This window comes from Semicossyphus pulcher, unplaced genomic scaffold (genome assembly GCF_022749685.1).
Source record: "Semicossyphus pulcher isolate SPU_LCO1_2020_fin unplaced genomic scaffold, fSemPul1.0.p SCAF_10, whole genome shotgun sequence".
Lineage (NCBI taxonomy): Eukaryota > Metazoa > Chordata > Actinopteri > Labriformes > Labridae > Semicossyphus > Semicossyphus pulcher.
Genome location: NW_027211604.1, coordinates 16,746,919 through 16,767,121, shown reverse-complemented (window position 1 = coordinate 16,767,121; position 20,203 = coordinate 16,746,919). Strand labels below are relative to the sequence as shown.

The 20,203-nt window shown below is 42.5% G+C and overlaps 1 protein-coding gene across 1 annotated transcript in view; it reads right to left on the bottom strand.

Moving 5' to 3' along the window:
- Window positions 1–20,203, bottom strand: part of nsg2 (neuronal vesicle trafficking associated 2) — a 50,465-nt gene that overhangs the window by 15,412 nt on the left and 14,850 nt on the right. The window contains exon 3 of the mRNA XM_069665129.1: window positions 17,814–17,924. Within this exon, the coding sequence (XP_069521230.1) occupies window positions 17,814–17,924 (111 nt within the window). The remainder of the gene's footprint in view (window positions 1–17,813; window positions 17,925–20,203) is intronic.

Here is a 20,203-nt window from a genome sequence, read left to right as displayed (position 1 = left end):
CGTGAAGTTACTGTTTCATATTCACTAAACTTTTTAGAGCAGTTTTTGACGAGGCGGGTTGGGTGGGTGGGCATGTGGCTGCTCAGCGCTGGAAGAGGTCACGAAAACAACAGTATAAAAAGGCATGCATTATAGAGAGCCAATTATATGCAAAAAAGTGCATAAAACTGATGCATAAAGAAGAAGAGAGAGTTTTACAGGTCTGAATTCCAGTCCGATGCAGAGGAGACAGGCTCCCTCTAAAGGGTCATGAGATACATCTGAGGGGTCATGTGAGGATTAATGAGATATAAGAAGAAAAACAAGACCTGCTGCACGTCTTTGTTCTCGTATCCTTGACATTTTTTCTCATATTTCTTCATGTTGGATAAAAAACTGAGTAAACAATAATTTAAAGGTGACAACGAGCTTCAAAACATTTGTTACGTGAAGGTTTAGAGGCCGAAAAGGTTGCTAACCACCTACTTACTCTCTAACACTGCAATGGATTTTATAAGCTTATTATGTTTTATTTTTTCACATTGTCTATTAAGTAACTTATTTCCCACGACATACAGTGGAGTTACAGTGTACATAAGGACCAGATGTACCTGAACGTGTACAGAAAAGTACCTGAAAATAATATTTAAGTACAGTATTAGGACATAAATAATTCCTGTTTATCACTGTGGTTTTATTTTCAGACGCTCACATGAAGCCAAAGTTCAAGAGGAAAACTACACTTTTTTCTAAATAAGTAATGTTTCACTTTTTCCATTGATTTTCCTCCAGGACCTTTTCTCCACTGATGACTTCAAATCCAGCGTGCCGTTTCTTCCCTCCCAAAGCATCTCGCTTTAAAGTTCTCTTTTGTTTCCAGTGGAACAAAGAAAACTCTTTAGGGATCCGGCTGCCTCGGAGCGGAGTGTCTGAGCCGGGGCAGAGGGATGTCAAGGAGACGGCGGGCGGGGGGATTTGAGCTCTGGAGGACCGGCTATCCGGTCGAGACGAGCACAGCTACAGTCGTGTGGCAACAAAGTGCAAACACTCTGCTGTCGAGGTGCATCGCGTCTCAGGATGGAAACACAAACCGTTAAAATGCCAAACGGACAGTAAAGGAGATTTGGCTGTGAGCTCAGGTGAGCTGACGTCTGCACATAAGAGCAGAACTCGCTCCCAGCTTTGCAGGAGGCTCTGTGAAGTTAAGTCAAGTGTTCTACTTAACTACTTTATTCAGTATTTACCAAACACAATGAAACAATATGACCTTACTGGGTACTTATACAGTGCACATGCTGTTTCTCTTTGTACACGAGAGGATGTTACTGTAGATCTACTGCTTTATGTAAAGGTCACTTGGCTGCAAAAAAGATAACTCAGGAACGCAACATGAGGCTGCGTGTGTGAAATACAGCATCATTATTAGATCACAAAACATGTTAAAACAGAAAATACAGAAACAAAGTGAAAAAAGTGTGTGAACAAGAAATATTAACAAACGCAGGGGCGGCTGTGGCCCAGCGATCGGTCGCCTTTCAATCGGAAGGTTGGAGGTTCGATCCCCAGCTCCCTCATTCTACATGTCCAAGTGTCCTTGGGCAAGACACTGAACCCCAAATTGCTCATGATGGCACAGCCAACTGTGGATGTGAAGACTGACTGACAGTTGGGCACTTTAGGTAGCCGCCTCTGCCGACAGTGTGTGAATGAATGTGTGAATGTCACACGTAGTGTAAATGCAGCGTGGTCACAAGACCAGAAAAGCGCTCTGTAAGGGCAGTCCATTTACATTGCTCTTGAACGTCCTCTGCAGCCCAAAATTGCTACATTTTTTGTTAAAGATAACTTTGGTGTTTTTAAACCCGGGCCCTCTTTGTACAAATGTGTGTGTCGAAATGATTCATAGGAACAGAAACGGTCGAGTAGATAGCCTCCGCCGTAGCCACGAAACACAAAAAGGATCTTACTCTTTAAAAAAGGGATCTTTGTAGGGGTCATTTCCGTAATGTTGTCGGACACCTGGAGTAACAATCTGTTACGGGCGCAGTTGCCCCTGGTTTATGTTGCAGCCTTTGCGGCCGTATCGTGGCCACAGCGGAGGCTATCTACTGGACCGATTTTGTTCCTGTGAGTCATTTCGACACACACATTTGTCGGGCCCAGGTTTAAAAATACAGAACTTCTACTTTAACAAAACAAAGTTTGCCATCGTAAAGTCTTGCAGGACGGCTCTGCCTGCTACAGATTGTGTGCTTCATCTGAAATAAAGACACAGCAGCTAGATACAAATCAAAGGACCTTTAGAATTGTTATTGCTCGCTAAATCTACAAGAACCATGTGTTACAACTGATTCCAGCAGATTATGCTCAAATCACTTACGCAGTTTTTTATCATCACCACAGGATCACATCCATATCAGTCAACTCGACTCACAAAAATCAAACATATCTGACGTAATCATGATTTTAATCAGGATCTAACTGCTAGGGTGTTTGGCTGCGAGACGAGAGATTTAAATCCTCGCTACAAGATAACTGACTCTCCTCGGTGACTTGACTTGACTTTTTTTTTTTTAATGGTGCAGATTATTTACAAAATGTAAAGAAAAAAAGCATGACAAAGTCAGGATTATAATCAGCCTTCATATCATGCATGATGTTCGCAGCTTGAGTGAAGCTCAAGCCTTTGCTCAGGAACAATAAGTGCTCGGGGGCAACATGAGGCTAAATGTACCATGAGAGGGTCTGACTGTATGTATTACATTTATTCTGTGTGTGTGTGGATAACATTATTGTGTATTTTTGAATTCCTCTCCCATTTTATGGAAAGATTTGTCATTAAAGAACATCAAAAGTCCTCCTCCCACATGCACACAGACTCACCACTTAAATACAGAGTGAGACTGTGCATGTTCAGCAGGAGATAGATGCTAATTATGCTAATGTATCCCAATTAAGCAACGTCTCTATGGAGACAACTTCAAAGGTTTTGTTGGAGCACGCTGTCATATTTGTTAGAGATGTTGCTCAGAGGAGAACGTGCTCGCGTAGACTCCGAGTCAAAGAGCAGGTGGGCTTTGAATGTTAGGAACGGGAAGGGTCCGAAAATGAACCTCTTACTCGGGGAGATGATGATAGGCAAACGCCTACAAAACATGTGCACGGAGGAAATACACCCATTAATCTGAATGCATCATTAATAACAATGTTAACACAAGAGCACACACACACACACGCACACACACATTATGCATCAGTAATACGTCTCTGAGGAGAAACTAAACATCTGGTTTACATTTGCTAATCAGCTCCTCCTCTGCTAGATGAAGATGTTGCAAGGGAGGAAATATTATTAATGATGGGACTGCCCCTCAACAGACAGACAGACACACGCACACACACACACACACACACACACACACACATATACACACAAAGGTAGGACACGTAGCACACCTCTAAACAGTTGTTTACACCACAAGACAAGGTTCATTACTCTAATGTTTCCCAGCTCTCAGTCTCCTGGGTCGGTTTTATGCTCCTGCATATGTTTACCATGTAGACAGCTGTGTGTGTGTGTGTGTGTGTGTGTGTGTGTGTGTGTGCGTGTGCGAGTACTTTGTGCCTTTTAATGTGTTTGAGTTTTAATGTTTTTTTGGCCGGTGATTTGAAATGCTACAATTAGTTTTTTTACTTCCTTGTTTTTCAGAAGCTACATTTAGTTGAAATTTCATTTTTGTGAGATCTCTTCATCTCACATCTGAAAACAACTTTTCATGTTGCATATTTTCTGTTTTTTTAACACAGCTAGTTTAGATTTTTCAGTCACTTTATTTCAATTCTAGGATTTGTGTTTGCAGCTGGTTGCTTTCTTTTGTTATTGCCCCTTAAAGGGCCAGCATCGAAGATTTAGGATGAATTTTCAACAGAAACTTCAGTATAATCTTCATAAGTATGTTTTCCATCCATCCATCCATCCATTATCTCTACTGCTCATCTTGTTGAGGGTCGCGAGGTGCTGGAGCCTATCCCAGCTGTCATTGGGCAAGAGTCGGCGTACCCTGGACTGATCGCCAGTCAATCACAGGGCTGACATACAAGCATGGGGAGAACATGCAAACTCCACACAGAAAGGCCCGATACGTCCAAACCGGGAATTGAACCATAAACCTTCTGGCAGTGAGGTGACAGCACTAAACACTGCACCACCGTGCAGCCTAAGTATGTTTTCATTAGTGTAAAATCACCTGTTAATATGAACAGTTGTGGTTTTGTTACCTTAGAGTGAGCTCTGTATTGATACAAGGGTCCACATGAGGCTACAATGTTGCTGCCATCTTCTACTGTAGCCCAGACAGGACAAACACAACACTACGGCTGCGGCAGGCCAGTTTCTCAGGTGATGTGATCCACCGACCTCTTGTCACAGAGGAAAATACATGTCGAAATGGATCGAATTTGTGATTTTCCTGGCTGCAGTAATAAAAAAATTCTACCACATGTTTTCCTGACACGGATCGTGCCCTTAGAGGTCCCGTTGGATCCGTTGTTAAAGATAAGTCTTCCTCATCACTTTCATAGCCCGACATGTTTACTTCAGCGATGACGCGAGTCAGTCTGAATCAACGTGAAACAGCGACCAGGTCGGCCTACCTGACAAACCGGCCTGCAGCAGGCGTAGTGATACTGGTTTGTTCAAGAGAGAAAATAGTGCCAAACGAACAGCGCATTATATGAAATCCACGGACGATGATTTTGTGTTGAAAATGGATCACCATCGCCTGCGTGTTGTTTTTGTAGGGTAAAACTTTTTGGTTTCATGACCCTGGCGTCTCGCCTGAACTACGTATTCTACGAACTCTGACCACGGGACGTGGTGAGTAAGCTAGCTTTGCATCCGCGACACTACTAGCAAGTATTTCATACAACCTGGTGTCCAAAAATCCGAACTATCACTTTAAATGAATGTAAATGTCATGAGAATCACATGGCTTTTTGACAAGCCTGCTGTAACAAGAGAGCGCTGTTTGAAGATGAAACATTAGAAATGAACGTAGAGGAGACAGACAGAAAGGATTTCTGTACTTATATTCTGGAGAGGGATGTGATTCAGTGAGGAGCGGTTAAAGTGAGGATTTGTCTTGCAGAGAAGAGCTTTAGGGGTAAAACTGATGATGGGGAGGCTGTCTGCTGCTTTAATAGTTGTTACAAGTCTTCTACACCAAGTTTTACCAGTTCAGAGTCACATGAAAGAGTCAAGAACGTCGGTCAACACACTTAAGGTCTGGAATCTGTGGTTCATCAGCCTTAAATGAGAAACTGCTCTGTTTAATAGAACAGAAAGACAATAACTGACACTCCGATAGTGATGATGTCTGCACTGCGAGCACAGCCTCCATGTCAGAGAGAGGTGGATCGATGACGAGGACAGATGTTAAAGGCGGAGGAAACAGCGGAGAAGTGAGCGGTGGAGGGTCAGACCAGTCATCCGCAGTCCGTCTGACTCTAATTGCTCCCATGGCTCAGCGTGTCAGAACAACAGCGGCACAGTGAAGGACTCTGGCTGAGGACAGCGAGCACAGTGACCGCTCACTTTCTCTCTTCACTTTATCATTTTCAACATGGAAGCATCAAAGCCTGCAGTTTATCTCTTCTCGGGCTCATGTCTCAGTTTGTAGGGTGGCAGAAGGAGCAGATATTGACCGCAGATGAACCGAGCATGCTCTGTGTGACGGTGAAGAAGCAGCAGAAATGAGTTTTTTTCTTCTTCTCTGCCTTTAATTCATGTTCTTATCTGCAAAGGGATTCAATTAGAAGATTTAAATCCTAAATGTCATGGAAGGGACAACATGTGCCCCACATTTAAAGACAAAGACATCATTTGGAAAATGTTAATTTCTCTGACAACCATTTGGTTTGGTTGAGAATCATTTTCATTGTAGAAATTCAGTGTTTTCTCTACGAGTTACATTTTTTTACTTACAGTGGGCTGAATAAAGTTTACACTTTGGTTTAATATTTTAATGAACTTCACACTAAGACAAAGGAACAGGTGAAGTGTTGGTTTGGATTGGTTCTCAGTGTGGGCAGATTCCCCGAATAGAGGTTCCTAACAGGAAAGAAAGTGTTTGATTGGTGCATCCCGCGCTGAAATAAAAGGTAGTAAAAGGGATAGTTGTTTTTTTTTAAGTGGGGTTGTATGAGGTACTTGTACAGTATAACGGGTGGGAGTAACTCATGGTACCATACGCGATACATGGCTCATGATAATGATAACACCACGATACAGCAATTCTGCGATAATTGATATATTGCAAGACAATTATAACATGATACATCAGGATATCTGATTAACTAGAGAACAAATTTCCCCAAACAGGGTAAAGTGCAGGATTAGTGTATTTATTTGCTGCAATTTGATGTCAGTTTCACGCAAACTGAGATGAAACAATGTACGTGTATTTTAAGTCTTTAAACTAAATTTACAGAACTAAAGAAGGACGGTAAAAACAAATTAGGACTTTGGATTTGAAAGTGGCTGGTGCATCTCATAAGTTCTTTTCACCACTTTCTGATGTTATCCAGCTGTGGTCTTCTTCTTCATGAAGTAGTGATACAGTGAGTCAAATCGCAGGGAAATGTGTTTAAAGCGTTATATATTTGTAGATTAAAGTATCAATATTTGGCTCTAGCCTATCGATAATTGTATTGCACAAGTTAGGACGACGATACATTGCCATATCGATATTTTGTCCCGCCTCTTGTAGACAACAGTCAGCACGGCCAGATTTCCTACACGGAAGCTAAAAGGCTAAAAGAGCCCTACATACACACAAACACTTCAGTTTAAGTGTGCGCTTTATCAGCCGTCAGACAGCCCTGTCCCTTGGTACTTTGTCTTACACTACACATGCAGCGCACGGTATATGATCAGTTGTTTGGGTCAGCGGTTTGCAGTAAAAGTTTATATTTATATATTTACATTGTAACCTTGTGTTTGTGTCGTTTGCTCCTCTTTATCAGCAGTGTTTTTGTGCTTTTGAGTGCGCTTTGGAAAAACTGTAGAGCACTCAGTGAGCTCGCAACTCAACCGAGCAACCGTCTGCATTAATCTTCTGCAAATGCCCTATCTTGCAATGTTTAGAAATCCTTTGAATATTGCTAGCTCAGCACCAGACACTAATTAGCGTTTCCTCGGGCAATGGCCTAATTCTCCTCCGAATTTCACCGACAAATGCTCACAAGATTTAGAAATAACCAGCTACCTCTAAAAACAGAAGAAGACAGAATTAATTATGTTCACAGGCCGATTCCAATTCCAACTTAGACCTACAGAAAGTGTCACTGTAATGGATCCACTAAGGACTTCACCCTCCTATCCTGAGTGATGGATTTGATCTCGAAGCCGTGAAAACTGAACGAATAAACACATCAGGCTGCATATGAATACATGTGCCGGGAGATTTAATGCTGTCAGGCTGCATCGATCAGGGCTACAAAATCCTTTTTAGTCCTTGCAATCTGTGACCGCTGAGATATAAAGAGCGACAATAGAAGCTTAGATGCAGCTGGGTCTGCGTCCCCGCACAAAGACAACAAAGGATGGTCGGTCAGGATTTTCTGGATCACAAATTGGATTTTCTTTCTCCTTGACCTTTGATGAAATAGGAGGCAGAGAATTTGTTTTGTCCTGTGTATACTGGCTGTATAAGAGAGAGAATTTATGTATATATATTCTCATCTGTGGATATTGATGTACAGACAATGATTGAAGTCCGCTGTCCTTTGAGTTGCAGCTTGATACAGGATCTGATACAAGAAGTAGAGCGGATCGGAGCCATCTGGTCTTATAAATCATCCCAAATATCACTCACTCAACGGCCATGTCTGCCTCTGTTGTTCTCTGTGTCTCTATTCAGCACTGAAGATTGGGAGACCTCTGTGTGTCCCACATGTCAAAGCGTCTGTCTGTGTATGTGTCTCGGCGGACACAGGAGACCTCTTTGCCGTGACAAATGACTAGAGTCGGCTTTGAGACTGACCTGACTGGGACTGTGTTTGCAGCACATACGGCACCATCCACGTCTTAGAGCATCCTCTTCCTCTCTGTTTTACGCTGATAACTCCTTATCTTGTTCTTTATTTTCAGCTGAGGCCCAAATAAAACATGGCCGCCTGGTCGATTCATAATTTCACAATAAAAGTCAAGTGTTTGCACTTCAAGTTTGTGCATACGCCAAGGCTTTCGGATCTAGGGATCACATCTGGCTAATTCATTTTATCAGAAGCCAGTTTGAACAATGAGACGTCTAAGTGTGACGCAGTGAATATCTGCCAAAAGAAGCTGGCACGGTTACAACAGAAATACTCTGGGTGTTGTGTAAAAAGTGATGTAAAATGCTTCCAAGAACTGAGTTTGATGAGAGAGCGTGAGCACGCTGCCACAAATTCTTGGCTTGGTATGACACGATGCGGGGGAAAAGAGGAGGACGAGGGTGAAAGGAGGCAAAATGGAAAACAAAAATGGGAGCTGGACAGATGATGATGGAAAGAGGAGGCGGAGGAGGACAGGTGTTCAGAAGGGAGAGGAAAGAGAAGGGTGGAAGGAGTGAGAAAGATAAAGAGAAGTCAAACGATAAGGAGCCGGTAAGGGTGCCAGGTGGAATCCCTAAAAAGTTTAATGAAGTCTCACCTCTGTTACCAATTACTTTCAAGCTGCCTGTGGGCAAAACCACAGCTGCTGAGGTGCAGATAATAATACTGCAGGACGACGACTACATTAAGTCAGCCCGGGACCTGTTTAAAATGAGTTCCAGTGTTCGGAAAGAGAAAACAGAGAGCGTAACCAGACAGCCCTTAGGCATATATGCCTCGGGTCATCTGTTCATAGATGTAGCAAAGCAATGCAGCTCGTACAGTGTGCTGTAGTGGAGGAGCTGCAGGAAGCATATAGTGCTGTATCGGATGCTTTGCTGTCTTCTATTTTCTTGCTGGATTCTCACACATCATCTCTGATATTTCTGTATAAATGCGACCTTAGGGTAAAGTGCCAAAATTCTGTATTAAGGTCTATATTTGATTTGAAAGCAATTTCAACCATTTGAAGGATTGCCATGAAATTTGGCATCTCCATGTCCCTCCCAGGAGGAACTGTAATGATTGGTGTGATACCTTAACTTTGCATCCAGGAATATTTCTAGGTCTAAAGTTTATTAACCAATTAAACCATCAATTTGTATTAGGGCTGTCACTTTTCCCAAAAATCAAGTTCGAACTAATTCAATGTGATATGGGATTCATTCGAATTATATCGAACACTAATGTCACCTCCCCTACATTGGGTACGTAATGGTACATACAGCGCTTCTGAGGAGCGTTGGTGTTTTGATGATCAGTTCTGGTCTTATGCTAGAAGCGTAGCTCTGTTTTGGGAAGAGCTAAGTGCGTGAGAGTCGGGTGGTAGAGCGAGTGAGAGAGAACGGAAGTGTGTGCATGAATTACGTGACGTGTCAGGGATCAGAGCAGCGGAAGAGCAGAGGAAAGAGTGATCGGTAGCTGTAAAAACAACAGAACTAATGTGTGTTTGTGCATGATAAAACCTATGACTCCTCAAGACTCAAGCTGCACTCCCGTGTCTTGCTTGTTGCTGGCGTATTAAAGTGGCGGGAGTTAGGCCTGAAGCTAGCTACAGCTTCGGTCCTGGAGCAGAACAACAATAAGCCCCCCCTGTGCTGTCTGACTACAGCCGGGAGGCCGAAGCAGGAAAGCTAAACAACGGCTTGGCTCGTTAGCTTCCTCCATTGGTTTGTAGGACCACTACTTTAAACGTGAGAGCATTCTGGGACAGCAGATTTGTTTGTGCGCTTCAATTTTGAATTCGATCACATAATTACAGTTTGAACTTTCATATTTCACCAGGTTCGAACGATATATTGAATTTCGATTGAAAAGTGACCTTGAGCAGAACCAGACTGACGGATGAAAGGCCGAGAAAGTGGCATAGTATGACCAAATACCTGTAATGCTAACAACATATACAGCACCCTCAGTTGTTCTTTGTGTTGATTGCTTATTAGCTAATGATAGAATGCTAAAATGCCCAAGAATCTGCATGTTAGCATGCTCATTAGCACAGTTATGTTAGCATTTAGCACAAAGCAAGACCAGCTGTCATTATCACTACAGTTCTTTAAAACAGTGTTTTCTTGCAACAGAGACAGAAGCTTCTGGATGCACTGGGACATATTAGACAGAAAAAGACTGTAAAAACAATGTACTGAATAAATATACAGTATTCTTCCATTTTAAAACAAACTGGGTTAGAGCAGGAGCTCTTACAACCACATTTTCATCTCTGTTTTCATAACACCTGCTGTACTCCAAGAGTTTAGATCAGGCCCCCACATCAGCAGAATAAGCATCCGCCCTCTTCCTGCCCTCCCTCTGATGTTCTCCCGCCTTCTCCAGCACCCAGAGTTCACAGTACAATATTAGTGCTGAAGGTAAATCAATTGTTCCTCCATTGCTCACTTTAGCGTCTACGTGTGTTTGTGTGTGATTCTGCATCCGCGTGGGTGTTTCAACTGAGAGCAGACGTCGGCTACGAACACTCCCTACAATCAGCGTACTATTAGTCATCCATACAAAACAAGCAAAAACAATACGTGGAAGAGGAGGCCGCGCAAGGTTTCCCACCGCAGCAGTAATTATCTCCAACCTGACAAACAGTGAAGGCCTTCTGTGGAGGCGGCAGATTGCAGCGAGGCTTTTATGTGAAGGCGAAGTGGACGTAATAATGGGATAATTGTTTTGGACGATGGCTGCCTCTCCCGTCGCTACCTGCACAGGCCTGCTAATTTAAGCTTGGCAGTCACGGCGCTGTCATGTGGTCAGTGTCAGTCCCGTAGGAGTGTGTGTGTGCACGTAGGTTTGAAGTGTGTATGCGGGCCAGGAGAGAGGCGGCCAAGTACTCTGTGTTTTCTGGATAGCGAGCGAGCCAGAAACCAAGCAGGACCACACGAATTAGATCTCCCTTTCATCAGTCTCTACACCTGCAGCTCTCCGTGCCTGCCCTGAGGCGCCTGACCAATCATCTCCTCTCTTCTCCAAGTCTTCATTTTCAGATGCTCCTCATGTTTCTTTCTTTTAATAAGAATCCTGCAGTCGAGAGATGCAGCAAAAGGAGAATACACCTTTTGCAGCAAATGTTGTGAGTTGAATTCAAATCAAGAACACTGCAGATTCCACAATGCAACACCTTTCTTCTGTTTCAATCAGTTTCTAAGGTCAGCCCGGTTTGATATTCAACTGTGATTGACCAGGTTTTTTTTTTTAGGAACCTCAAGACAAAATGTTATAACAACATTTAACTGAAACAACAATCTTTCCCTCACTTCACCAAAGTGCTTTTCTTGCCTCAAGTGAGCCACAGATGGTACTCAGGATACAATCCCTGTCTGTAAAACATAAACATAGGAGAGAGGATGGTATGATTTTATACAAGAAATAGGTCATAGGGTGGATAGTGGTCTTACAAAGTGCAAGATTGCCATACCAGAGACTGTGGTTGGCCCCAAAGGTCTTTGGGCTACAAACCAAATTGGTTAAGAAAAGATTTAGGCTGGTTAAAGTGATAATCTCGAAGATTTTCATTTAAATAAATGTCTATCGCCGAATGAGGTAACACAATGGTGATTGAGCCTATGGCCCACTGATGAAAGCCTTTGCATTTGCAGTATTACAGACTGGGCGTCTGTGGCAACATTTGCAGAAAAAATCACAAGCGGTGCCCAGTTAGTGACCGGCTTTTCCATCACCCAGCAGTGGTTGGTCGGCCAGAGAGGGTAGGCGGAGCTAAGTGGCTGCTTTTCCGGTCTCTGCAAGTGTTGTGAGTAAACAGTAATCTACTATGGCTGAACAAACAAAGAAAAGATGGATGACGACAGATACAACTTCAAAAATATGTGAAAATCCAAAGAAAAAGAAACAAATTGGACGCTCAGATGAAGACAAACAGTCTGAAAAGGAAAGCGACCGTCAGCGAGGAAAATCAAGAGTTACAACCAGAGCCAACTGTGGACGTCACACATGCAACACTGTCTGGATATCTGGGAATTGTGCTCCCGCAATTACTGGTTATTGCCATAAGTGCCGCCAGAGAGAACAAAACTAAGATCTTCGAGATTACAACTTAAATGTTGAAAAAGAAAATGTTAATTCATCTTTAACTCATGAATCCTACAGAGTGCCTTGGATTGTTTCATGAAGGACGACTGCATTTTACACGTTCATTCAGTTACAGTTTTTTTTTTTACCCATGCAATGACCCCTTAACAGGATGAGCAAACCCAGTATATCCAAAGAGCACCTGTATGTGATTAAAGACCCAGCAGCACTTCTACTCTTTCAATACCTGTCTGGTGTCAGTATTAAAACTGATTTTAATACTGACACTGGTGAAAGTATTAAAACTGATTTTAATACTGACACTGGTGAAAGTATTAAAACTGATTTTGCAACATTGATAGAATGAGGTTTTAAGAGCTATCAGGTCAGCATTACATTTATGCAAACGTGTAATAACATACCATTAAGAGCCAATATAAACAGACATTATGGTAACAGGTTCAAACTGCTCGACATGCCCATAAATCAAGACACTTTTAGTCTCTTTGTTTGCTAATAAGGGAGGGAAACGTGCGCTCTGAGGTTCTTTCATGGAACAAAACGACTAATGGGAATACGCTGCATATCAGGTCTGCTGGGAGTAATCATATAGACGCAGAAAGAGGGGAGGAGGGAGGAGGGTAAAAGGCAGGCGATGAGGGACAGAAGAAGAGTATAGGGGAGGGGACTTATGAACCTGCTCTAAAGGGAGGAATGTTTGAGAAATAGAGAGGGACGAGGGTCGAGGGAGGGGAGCGGATGAGAGAGGCAAGGACAGACGGCAAAGAAGCATTATCATTTATTGGCTTTAATGCCCTATTTCCACCAAATTATAACTGTTTTATATTTGCGATTCTGTTGTGTGGGTAATAATGCATTATGGGTATTAAAATGTCTCCCGAAAATATCACCCACTCTGCCTTTTTCCAATTTCCTCTTATTTTGGTCGGCTTCTTCGCAGAGAGATCCCTCTGTGGCCACTGCAACTACATGCAAAGTCTGTTATAAAACAAGCTGCGCTGCATTTCAAAGTAAAGCAGTTTAAATCTGAAGAGGAAAAATCAATGCAGTAAGCAAAACCATGCAAGGCAAGAAAAGAAGCTTTGGCAGGGAAGGAGAGAGGAGAGCAGGAGCAAGGCGGTGAGGGAGGGCAGATTAGAGAGCATTTTACACTCTGAGCTCTTCATCCATCAACACAATCTGCAAAGCGTAGAAGAGAAAAGAGATGTGCAAGCTTTTCATCCAAAATGTTTGCTCTGTACTGCACTGCACAGCATGCTCACTGTGTGTGTGTGTGTGTGTGTGTGTGTGTGTGTGTGTGCGTGTGTGTGTGTGTGTGGACATGCCTGTGTGCCTGCAGAATCAGCTCTGTCAGTCAAGCAAAGCAAGCGGTTCAGTTGAGCCTCCAAAACCGACCGACATCGCACAAAATCACACAGACTGAAATGCGTTTGTGCCTAACAGGAGCTGACGTGGTGCGCAGGCCTGAGATGACAGGAAAGTCTGCGGCAACATTTCTGATGAGCAACAATCTCCAACAAGTCGGCTCAGCATGCTGCGTGGAAATATTAAGCTACAGCTTTGTCACATTAACCTGATCTGTTTCCCCTGAGGCAGGTGTCACACATCCAAAACCATCCAATATACCTTTAAATGTATTCCTTTTGAGTATGTGAATGATTTTGCATTGCACATTACCCACAATGCAACTCAAAGGGTTGACAGTTAAGCCATATCTGTGTTATGCTAGTAACCTAGCCTAGCCTAGCTAGCACTTACTGTGTAGCCTATTAAAACATTAACTGTACTTACTGAACACCTCCCTCCTCTCTCCTCTTAGTATCTGTTTCATAAGCAGACGACATTAAGATAAGACAGGTATTAAATTCATAAGATTATTCCAAAACAAATATTCCAATCTGGTTTTGCACGTACAAAATGTCTCTAAGGATTGCTTTGTTTACCGCCCATCCGCAAGCAGGATAACATCCACTAATGGCAGTGGCTGCTGTTCAACTTGGCAGTTGCATCAGTTTTGCACTGGCTAAATGCTAGCTAGCATACCCAGCTACTGATTCAGCCAAGAAACCAGTGGTTAGCTACTCTGGAATAACGGGAGAAAGCAACAGTTGCCATATGTATGTGGGGTTTGTTGGCAAGTAGAAGTGAAAGAAAATGTCAGCCAGGTAGGAGTATTAAAAAATCTGGGAGGAAAATAAGTGACATTTATTTTAAGACATGTTTTACTGACATTCCAAGAGGAGATACGTGCTAATTTTGACAGGTGTCACACATCCAAAACTCTCCAATACACCTTTAATCAATTCTTTGTGAGTATTTGAATAATTCTGCATTGCACATTACCCACAATGCAACTCAAAGGCTGACATTAAGACATGTGTGTTATGCTAGTAACCTAGCATAGCCTAGCTAGCACTTACTGAGTACTAGTCAATTTAAAAACAGGTACTGATCCCCTCCCTCCTCTCCCCTCTTAGTATGTGTTTTAAAAGCAGACTACAAGAAACATTTTAATCTGGTTATCGCACATACAAAATGTCTCCAGCAATTCATTGATTAATTAACCGCCCATCTGTACCGCTCATCGGCAAGCAGGATAATATTCACTAATGGCAGTGGCTGCTGTTCAACTTGGCAGTCGCATCAGTTTTGGTTACTTCTCTGGAATAACATGACAAAGCAACAGTTGCCATGCGCATGTGTGGTTTGTTGGCAAGTAGAAGTGAAAGAAAATGTCAGCCAGGTAGGAGTATTAAAATGCCTGGGTGGAAAAGCAGTGACGGGTCCTAGTGACAAGAGGAGATGCTACATGCTAATTTTGACAAAAACAATAGCCCCTTTTACACTGCCAGTTCAAGACGGGATTATTAAACCTGTTACGTTCCATCTTCTATGAAGAAGAACGTACAAAGGCAGAATGGTGGGGCGAAGTCGTTCCGCCTCTGAGCCAGCATTTGAGGTAGTAACAGAGGCGAACAGGCATTTTTAAAAAGGCTGAGGGCCAAATTTCTCATTTGAAACCTTTCTCAAAAATGTACCATATCATGATATGTATATGAAACTGATATTGTGGTTTTGGAAAAAGATATTATATTGGCAGATTTCATCCTTGGCCCACTGCTTTCTCAGCTTAACCCGTATTAAGTCAAATATATCTCAGAGACGGCTGGCAGCCTTATTTGGCTGTTTTTTTAAATCAATAAGAGACATCATGAGAGAAAAACTGGTACCTCCTGAACATGGAGGTTTCCTCCATGATGATGCTGTTTCCAAGACACTGAGCCAATCGCAACGGCTTTCAACCGTTTTCTACTTAACCTTGGCAGTATGAACATAGTGTGTGTGTGCGTGTGTGTGTGTGTGGGTGTGTGTGTGTGTGTGTGCGTGTGTGTCTTATTCTGCTCCCCCTTCGCTCTGAAGGACCTTCCAGACCGCTGTTACATATCTCCTTTACACACACATCTACACACACCTCTCTTGCTTTCTCTCGCTCTCTTTCAGGGTGGCATGATGGGAGGTTTTCTTTGCTGCCATGACAACCTGAGTTCTCTTTGGTCTCCCCTAACGACAGTGGGTGATGTCGATGTTTTTGGAAAGGTAACTCAGTGATTCACACGCGCAGCTGAAGTCACCTGTCCTGCTGTGTGCCGGGGAACAGTCACGGTGGAGAACGTGCTCACATCCTTTACTTCGGTCACAACGACAATAATTCAGGTAAGAGTCCTGCATTCAAACCCTGCTTAAGTTAAATTACATACGCATGGTTGGCAAATTATAAAAAAATTGCAGATGTAAATGAACTCATAGGCTACTAATATAATGTACTATAGGTCATTAATGTGGAGCTTGTTTGTCAAACTAAAGCCTGGGGCAAAGCTGAAGAACAGCCTAAACCTCCAAAGACTGAACCAAGCACCAACTTACAAAGATACTTTAGTCTCTTCACATTCAGCAGGGACTATAAACCGAAACACAATAAACTATACAGCACAGAAAATGACTTGTCATAACTGTAGCTCCGGCTGTGGATGACCTACAAAGCATGTCGTGTCCTTGTCATGTGTTCTTGTGCCTACACATGGCAAATGGCAGCTTGCACAGTTTGTATGCAGAACAATTTGTACTGAAAAAACTTGACTGAATGTGAGGTAGGTAATCTCACTGCATTTACAGTATTTTATTTACCAATATGCCTCCTGTGGAAAATGAAGAGTGACAACATCAGAAGCCAATATAAAATGATGGGGCGCCAGTTAAGCTCAGAGGTTAAATCGTGGGTCCCATGTACAGAGGCTAGGGATGCACGATATTATCTGCACGTTATCGGTATCGGCCGATATTGGCTTAAAAATGAACTGTCGGATATTGGCCAACACGCCGATATCCGCCGATATAATTAACTGATAAAATAATGGGCTGCTGTATACTTGGTTAAATGCCCAACCTCGGCGCAATGTCCCCGGCGCGAAGAAGACCTGTGCGGCGCAGCGTGATGACGTCACGTGTGTCTACCTGCAGCATGAGAGAGTTAGAAGCCAAAATGTCCGTGGTGTGGAAGTTTTTCAAAGTGTCCGGAATAGACAGCAAAACTGCTATTTGCAATGACTGCTCAGCTTCGGTGATGCGAGGAGGAGCCAAGGCAAAGTCTTTCAACACTACAAACTTGATTAACCATCTCAAGACCCGTCACCCCGACCGTTGTAACAAATGTGATAAGAGTATCACCATTATAGTGTACGCTAATTCCAATACAGAAGATAGTTGATGATTTCTGCAATTAGGTGTGCGGGAAAAAATATCGGTATCGGTAATCAGCTAAATGAGTTGTAAAATATCGGCATATCGGATATCGGCAAAAAATCCAATATTGTGCATCCCTAACAGAGGCTACAGTCCTCAGTGCAGCAGCCCTGGGTTCATAAAGAAGGGTAGTGTGGTCAAGTGGTTTTCAACTGAGAGTTGAAGCTACTATTAAAAGTCACCTGGTGAGTCTGTGGAGGCCTTATAAGTGAGAGGAAGGAAGAAAAGACAAAGTTCTGCTCCTCAAATCTGTTTTTAATGTTGAATTTTCTCTAACCTTTGATTTATGTTCAATCACTAATCCTTTGACATCTTTCCAGACAACATGTCAAATTTTGACTTGAGTACAGTTCTGTAGTAAATCTCAAAGACAGAACATGATGTTCATGTCTGCATTAGATGCTTCCATCATTACAGATTCTTCTGTTTGTCTATCAGCAGCTCTGCTTCCATCTCTCCCTCCTGAATATTTACAAAGCAAACTGTCTGAGTCTTTTGCAGGTGTCTTTCTAATCTAATCTGGCAGTTTGACCTGGTCACACTGATTTAATTTTGGTAAGCCGAAGGGGAAATGTCAGATGAATAAATATCCTGCTTCTAATTCGAGCCATGATGACTAATTTAATCTCAGCCCACACACACATCAAGTACAGTATGATTGATCCAACATTTCTCTTCCAATACTGAAGTCAGGGCTGGAGCCAATAGTGAGAAATAAATCCAATAACAGTGGTGGATAAATTGAATTTAGAGCAAACTCACATTATGTTCATGATAACATCGACACGTTGGCTGATCCCCAATTCATAGCATCACGATCCAAAACAGGACTTCACCTTTTTTCTTACCTTGAGTCTCTCAGACACCCCGTCAGTGAAGCTGATGGTGAACTCCTCCACCTTGGGCACCTTCAGCCTCTTCTTCTCTGTCTGGTACTCCGTGCGAGTTTTCACCACCACCTGACGGAGAAGAAAACATTTAAAAAGGTAAATATTCAGGCAGGTATGTTTGTGTAGGGATTAGTCGAGTCGCATTTAAGTCACTACAAATGTCTGAACACAGTTCAAATAAACAGATAACCAGGATGCAGAAAATCAAAAACAGAAGCACATAAAAAATAAAACACATTTGAGAAGATTACTGCTCAAAATTCCAAGATGCAAGAAGGCACGTAAGAGGTAAAGAAAGCTGTGCACACAGGACCATAGCAAATATATGAGCATACATATGTACTTAAAAAAATGGTTTGAAAATAACATATCGACATCGGAAGGCATGTCATTTTTCTGCTGATGTTTTCCGCAGATAAAACAACATTTTAATTATGCGTAAATGCTTGATGATGACATTAACTCAGCGCAAGTGTGCGCGTGCACTGCCTGCACCCAGCCTCTTACGTCAACTGTGAAGAAGGGTGCAAGATGTCTGCGGTATGGCAGATTTTGGCCACTACAATAAGAGTAGGCATGATATCAGTTCCACTACAGGGGAGACTTGATGTTCTCTGCAATTAGGTGGAAAAAAACATGTGCCTTATATATCGGCATCGAAATCGGCAATCGGCAAAAGGGTTGGAAATATCGGCATATCGGCAAAAATGCAATATCATGCATCCCTACATTTATATTGTATTCAACGGTCTCTAAATGAAATATGACTGTGAAGTCACTTGCATCTTCGTTAAAATTGAACCAGACTGTATAAAAAGATGGACGACATGACAGCTGCCTAAAAGTGAAGGCAAAACATCTCGCCCCCTGCTGACTGGCTGCAGTATAGCTCATAAAGCCCGCCTCCGCTCTGGCTCCAAATGATGTCACCAGTGCAAGATGGCTGCGCCCGTCACAGGGGGTATTTTGGCTTCAATTTTGTACATTGAAAGCAGATGGAGATGTGTCGTCCATCTGTATATACAGTCATTGAAATTAAACCTACATTTCACATGAAGTGTCTGGAGTTTATTAGAAGTTATATGAATTAAAGTATTGTCCTTGACATATGGAGTAGACCTCTTTAGTGCATTCGTTTATACTCACAGATATTCCACAGTTCATTGTTTGACTCCTGAATAAAAATGTGTTTACTGCTTCCTCTAAAAACTTGATGCTCAGCCAAAGCGAGCTTGAGCCTTATGGGAACAAAAGAATAGACACTGAAAGCATATTAAGAGGTCAGACATCTTCCCACAGAATGTGTTGTGATAAAGCACAATGTCATGAAAAAGTCATTTTAAAAAGAGGCTGAGATGAGTTCAGAGCACAATACACAGAGGTGACAGCGAGGATGGATGAAAGGGTCGGTTGATAGAGCTGCTAAATCTGGATAAATATAAAAGACAACACTGATAGCAGATATAATAGATCTGAAACACTGGTGCCAGGCATCTGTTAGAGCGACTGTTGGTGAGATCTGGTGTGCAGAATCTAAGAGCCCCAATCCGAAGGGAAAACAGTGTTTGTGCCGGCAGCTAAATGTAAAAAAAAAAGAGCGAGGGCAGTGCAGCTCTGCCCCAGTACTGTCAGTCTAACACTCCTCAAGCTAACAGGTTTAGAGAGCTCAGAGGGACATGGAGCGAGACTCACAAACTCTTACTTTGTCTGCTTTTCAACTTTTTCTCTGTGTTGTTGAAGGTGATGGCGCAAAAGCTGTGGGTATAAGTGGATGGATTTTCCATTAGTTTAGAGACTGCAGCTAACTCCCTGTCCCTCCATTAAAGGATTGGTATGATTTTTATTAAAATGTCTCTTATTCTAAGACATCAGATGTTTCAGCAAAACCCCAAAACAACAGTAAGTCTGATGCCCAAGTCGACTTTCAGCCAAATAAGTTAGAAATTAGGCTATCCTGTACCCACATAGATGTTTACAACAGACAATTAATGTTATTGTCTACCCTTGTTTTCTCTTTCTCAGCGCTTAACTGGATATAGGGATAAATGAAAATGGATTTATGCAAAAAAAATTTATGAAAACAACCGAGAGCAACTGGATACTTAACCTTAAAATACGTTTTCTATGTATGATACATAATGATACGTAATAACTTGTCAACGCCAATTGACCCAGACTCAAGCAGCCCCGATCCTAGTCGTTCAAGATAAATTTGCGTGTCCAAATCATCTTAATGAATGTGTGCGTGTGTGTGTGTGTGTGTGTGTGTGTGTGTGTGTGTGTGTGTGTGTGTTCCAAAGAAGGGTAGTCTTGTCGAGTGGTTTTCCACTGAGAGTTGAAGCCACTCC